This window comes from Nerophis ophidion, linkage group LG07 (genome assembly GCF_033978795.1).
Source record: "Nerophis ophidion isolate RoL-2023_Sa linkage group LG07, RoL_Noph_v1.0, whole genome shotgun sequence".
Lineage (NCBI taxonomy): Eukaryota > Metazoa > Chordata > Actinopteri > Syngnathiformes > Syngnathidae > Nerophis > Nerophis ophidion.
In genome coordinates, this window is record NC_084617.1 from 32225472 (window position 1) to 32231471 (window position 6000).

The following is a 6000-nucleotide window of genomic DNA, read 5'->3' on the forward strand; positions in this document are numbered from 1 at the left end:
TTTCATGGCTGCAACACGTGCCAAAGTAGTTTGGAAAGGGCATGTTCACCACTCTGTTATATCACCTTTTTTTTAACAACACTCAATAAACGTTTGGGAACTAAGGAAAATAATTGTTGAAGCTTTGAATGTGGAATTCTTTCCCATTCTTGTTTTATGTAGAGCTTTAGTCGTTCAACAGTCCGGGGTCTCCGCTGTCATATTTTATGCTTCATAATGCACCACACATTTTCAATAGGAGACAGGTCTAGACTGCAGGCGGGCCAGGAAAGTACCCGCACTCTTTTTATACAAAGCCACGCTGTTGTAACACGTGCTGAATGTGGCTTGGCATTGTCTTGCTGAAATAAGCAGGGGCTTAGTTGGCATATCCAAAACCTGTATGTACCTTTCAGCATTAATGGTGCCTTCACAGATGTGTAAGTTACCCATGCCTTGGGAACTAATGCACACCCATACCATCACAGATGCTGGCTTTTGAACTTTGCGTCGATAACAGTCTGGATGGTTTGCTTCTCCTTTGGTCCGGATGACACGATGTCGAATTATTCAAAAAACAATTTCAAATGTGGACTCGTCAGACCACAGAACACTTTTCCACTTTGCATCAGTCCATCTTAGATGACCTCGGGCCCAGAAAAGCCGGCGGCGTTTCTGGATGTTGTTGATGAATGGCTTTCGCTTTGCATTGTAGAGCTTTAACTTGCACTTACAGATGTAGCGACCAACTGTATTTAGTGACAGTGGTTTTCTGAAGTGTTCCTGAGCCCATGTGGTGATATCCTTTAGAGATTGATGTCGGTTTTTCATACAGTACCATCTGATGGAACGACGGTCACGGTCATTCAATGTTGGTTTCCGGCCATGCCGCTTACGTGGAGTGATTTCTCCAGATTCTCTGAACCCTTTGATGATATTATGGACCGTAGATGTTGAAATCCCTAAATTTCTTGCAATTGCACTTTGAGAAACGTTGTTCTTAAACTGTTTGACTACTTGCTCAAGCAGTTGTGGACAAAGGGGTGTACCTCGCCCCATCTTTTCTTGTGAAAGACTGAGCATTTTTTGGGAAGCTGTTTTTATTCCCAATCTTGGCACCCACCTGTTCCCAATTAGCCTGCACATCTGTGGGATGTTCCAAATAAGTTTTTGATGAGGATTCCTCAACTTTATCACTATGTATTGCCACCTTTCCCAACTTCTTTGTCACGTGTTGCTGGCATCAAATTCTAAAGTTAATGATTATTTTATCCGTTTGAACATCAAATATGTTGTCTTTGTAGCATATTCAACTGAATATGGGTTAAAAATGATTTGCAAATCATTGTATTCCGTTTATATTTACATCCAACCCAAATTCCCAACTCATACGGAAACGGTGTTTGTATTATGGGATACCACTACGAGTATAGGATACCCCTACTAGAATAGGATACCGCTACTATTATAAGATACCGCTACTACTATAGTATACCGGTACTAGTATAGGATACCAGTACTAGTATAACATACCGGCTTCAGTATAGGATACCGCTACTAGTAGAGTATACCGGACCACACTACTACACACGCATGTTTTCAACAATGTGACGTGTCTCCTACTATCAATTCTGCAGGAAATGATGACTGTTTATGTCGCATACAATACAACATGTAGAACCAACTGGCTACACGTGAAGTGAAGTGAAGTACTGTATGTTCTTGAGTACCTACTAAAGTAAAAGTGAAGTATGTTCTTGAATACCTACTAAAGTACAAGTGAAGTATGTTCTTATGTACCTACCGAAGTACAAGTGAAGTACGTTCTTGAGTACCTACTAAAGTGTCCAAGTACAAGTGAAGTATGTTCTTGAGTACCTACTGAAGCACAATTGAAGTACGTTCATGAGTACCTACTAAAGTGTCCAAGTACAAGTGAAGTATGTTCTTTAGTACCTACGGAAGTACAAGTGAAGTACGTTCTTGAGTACCTACTGAAATATCCAAGTACAAGTAAAGTATGTTATTAAGTACCTACTAAAGTGTCCAAGTGCAAGTAAAGTATGTTCCTGAGTACCTGCTAAAGAGCCCAAGCACAAGTGAAGTATGTTATTGAGTACCTACTAAAGTACAAATTAAGTATGTTCTTGAGTACCTACTAAAGTACAAGTGAAGTATGATCTTGAGTACATACTGAAGTACAAGTGAAGTATGTTCTTGAGTACCTACTAAAGTGTCTAAGTACAAGTGAAGTTTGTTCTTAAGTACCTACTAAAGTGTCCAAGTACAAGTGAAGAATGTTCTTGAGTACCTACTGAAGTACAAGTGAAGTATGTTCTTGAGTACCTACTAAAGTGTCTAAGTACAAGTGAATTTTGTTCTTGAGTACCTACTAAAGTGTCGAAGTACAAGTGAAGTATGTTCTTGAGTACCTCCTTAAGTACAAGTGAAGTATGTTACTGAGTACCTACTAAAGAGTCCAAGTACAAGTGAAGTATGTACGTGAGTACCTACTAAAGTACAAGTGTAGTATGTTCTTGAGTACCAACTAAAGTACAAGTGAAGTATGATCTTGAGTACATACTGAAGTACAAGTGAAGTATGTTCTTGAGTACCTACTAAAGTGTCTAAGTACAAGTGAAGTTTGTTCTTAAGTACCTACTAAAGTGTCGAAGTACAAGTGAAGTATGTTCTTGAGTACCTACTGAAGTACAAGTGAAGTATGTTCCTGAGTACCTACTAAAGAGTCCAAGTACAAGTGAAGTATGTACGTGAGTACCTACTAAAGTACAAGTGAAGTATGTTCTTGAGTACCTACTAAAGTACAACTGAAGTATGTTCTTGAGTACCTACTAAGGTACAAGCAAAGTATGTTCTTGAGTACCTACTAAAGTACAAGTGAAGTATGTTCTTGAGTACCTACTAAAGTACAAGTGAAGTATGTTCTTGAGTACCTACTAAAGTACAAGCGAAGTATGTTCTTGAGTACCTACTAAAGTACAAGTGAAATATGTTCTTGAGTACCTACTAAAGTGTTGTCAGCCCCCAGTGGACCAGTGGACCCAGGACACCATGATGGCCGTGCTGCTGGAGATGGGCTTTGGGGACCGGCCCCTGAACCAGCGCCTGCTGCACCAACACCAGTACCACCTGTTGGACGTGGTCAACGAGCTGGTGCAGTTGACTGACAGTGACTGCTACTCCACACCTTACTGACACCACACAGGTGTGACACAGGTCTGACGCAGGTGTGACACAGGTGTGACGCAGGTGTAGTCACAACCTTATTCCAAAATGGAAGACTTTGGTTTTTGTCCTGGTAATGACCATGTGAAAAGTTGTTTTAATTGTTGCAAATGTAGAAAAACTCAAAAAGGACATGTGTTCAGATCTTCTGCTCAGTACTTAGTCAATGCACCTTTGGCGGCAAGTCTTTTTGAAAAACCTTGGCACACCTATCTTTGGGCATTTTCTCTCTTTCCTCTTTGCAGCACCTCTCAAAATCCATCAGGTTGGATTAAGTTTTGGTTTTCATGTAGGATGTCTCTGTACATTGCTGCATTCGTCTTTCCCTCCATCCTGAGTACTCTAACAGTTCCAGGCTCTGAAAAGCAACCCCAGAGCATGATGCTGCCTGCCACCAGCATGCTTGACTGTAGAGATGGTATTGGATCTGGTTTCCTCCAAACATCCACGCCAAAGACTTCAATCTGTGTCTCAACAGACCAGAGGATTTAGTTCCTCCTGGTCTGAGAGTCTTTCAGGTGCAAACTTTTGACCAAGAAATGTCTTCCGTCTGGGCGTGATTGGTGGATTTTCCTTTTGGAAGGTTCTCCTCTCTCCACAGAGGAAAGCTGTTGCTCTGACAGAGTGACCATGGTCTTGGTCACCTCCCTGACTAGGGTCCTCCTCCCCTGATCACTCAGCTCTAGGAAGAGTCCTGGTGGTTCCAAACTTCTTCCATTTTTGGATGACGGAGATCGCTGTGCTCATTGGGATCTTCAAGGCCGCAGATCTGTACCTGAGGTCTACAGCCCGTTCCTTTGACCTTCTTTTTGGTTTGTGCTCTGCATGGGACCTTAAATATAGACAGCTGTGTCCGACCAACAGAATTTAGCACAAGTTGACTCCACTGACGCTGTAAGAACATCTCAATGAGGACCTGTTGCACATTTTCAGCTTCAAGGGCCAGGCTGTGAATATTAATGTAATTTCTTACTTGTTTATTTACATTTGCAATAAAAAAAACCTTTTCACATTGTCATGATGGGGTATCGTGTGTAGAATTTTGAGGACAAAAATGAATGTGTTCCTTTTTGGACATATATGTGAAAATGTGGGGAAAGTGAAGCAAGGCCAATACGTTATCATGGGGGTTTCAGGAGGGGTCCAAGCACCAATACTTTATCATGGGGGTCTCAGCAGGGGTCCAAGCACCAATACGTTATCATGGGGGTCTTAGCAGGGGTCATCTAAACACCAATACGTTACATGGGTGTCTCAGCAGGGGTCCAAGCACTTTTCAGTGCCTCTTGTCTTGAAACGCTTCCCTGAAGTACTTTTTTTTATTTTTTTTTACTTCTTTTTTTCTTCACTCCACTTACTTCAGAAAGACACACAGACTCGCACACACACAGATACACACACTAGGTGTATTCATTGTACACAAAAAAATGACTTTACTTCAATGAACTTATTGCTGATGAATTTGATTTGAAAGTGTTTATTATTTCTGATTTGTTTTGTAGTAAACATTCTGGTAGTGACGTCTGTGGAAACAACACAATCATTTTGGTACAAAGAAGTCTTATTTGTAAAAGCACTTTATGTATTACACTATATGTAATATGTATTACACTGTATGTAATACTGTATGTAGTATTACACTGTATGTAATACTGTATGTAGTATTACACTGTATGTAATATGTTAGTATTACATACATATGTAGTATTACACTGTATGTAATATATAGTATTACACTGTATGTAATATGTAGTATTACACTGTATGTAATATGTATTACTTTATGTTGTGGGGAACGTGTTGTGTTCTGTCTAATATTTATTGACTTTATTTAATGATGCTGACAAATAATCCTAGTAAGTAATCATAATAATGAGTTATTAGTAATCACAATAAAAAGTTATTACTAATCACAATAGAGTTATTAGTAATCACAATAAATAGTTATTACTAATCACAATAAAGAGTTATTACACTGAATGATAACAAATGGAATGAATGGCACACTCCTAATAAAATACTACTGACTATACGTAGTGTTTTTGTCCTTTACTGCTTGTTGTCAATGATTTACTCACTGTGACTCTTAGTTGTGACTAATAATATTGACTATTAGTAGTGCCATTTAGTAGGGACTAATAATAGTGACTAATAGAAGAGACTATTTTAGTGACTGTTAGTAGTGACCATTTGTGCTGAGGCAGAGGCCAGCCGTGGTGCAGGAGCCGGTGCTAGCTCGGGGGCCAGCCTCGGAGCGGGTGCTAGCTCGGGGACCAGCCTGGAAGCTGATGCTGACTCGGGGGCCAGCCTGGGATCTGGTGCTGACTCAGGGGCCGTCCTGGGAGCTGATGCTGACTCGGGGTTCAGCCTGGGTGTTGATGCTGGTACAGGGACCAGCCTGGGTGTTTTTGCTGTTACAGGGACCAGCCTGGGTGCAGAGTCAGGGACCAGTTCTGGAACATGTGCTGGGTCGGGGACCAATTCTGGAGCGTGTGCTGGTAGTTTGGTTGGCGGGTGCGGCCAGGCAAAAAGAAATACCGGTGGTAGCGAGCGGCCTTGCTGGCCGCAGCTATGCTACCCCGCCTGCCTAGCCATCAGTACCATCCCCTCTGACAGCGGATGCCAGACCCTTCCTGCACTCTGAGGAACAGTCCCTAAGGGTGGGAGGCGGGCGGTAAGGCGACGGGTAAATTCCTCCATCCGCATATAGGAGCTAAACATTCCCTTGGAAGAATAAGGAGGGCTACAAAAATTACAGTATCCAGGGATGAGTGA

General features: G+C 41.5%; 1 protein-coding gene across 1 annotated transcript in view; it reads left to right on the forward strand.

The window, feature by feature from the left end:
- nbr1b (NBR1 autophagy cargo receptor b) overlaps window positions 1–5257 on the forward strand; it is a 90066-nt gene extending 84809 nt beyond the window's left edge. Inside the window, exon 23 of the mRNA XM_061905980.1 lies at window positions 3022–5257. Within this exon, the coding sequence (XP_061761964.1) occupies window positions 3022–3195 (174 nt within the window). The 3' untranslated portion in view covers window positions 3196–5257. The remainder of the gene's footprint in view (window positions 1–3021) is intronic.
- Window positions 5258–6000: the final 743 nt, after the last annotated feature.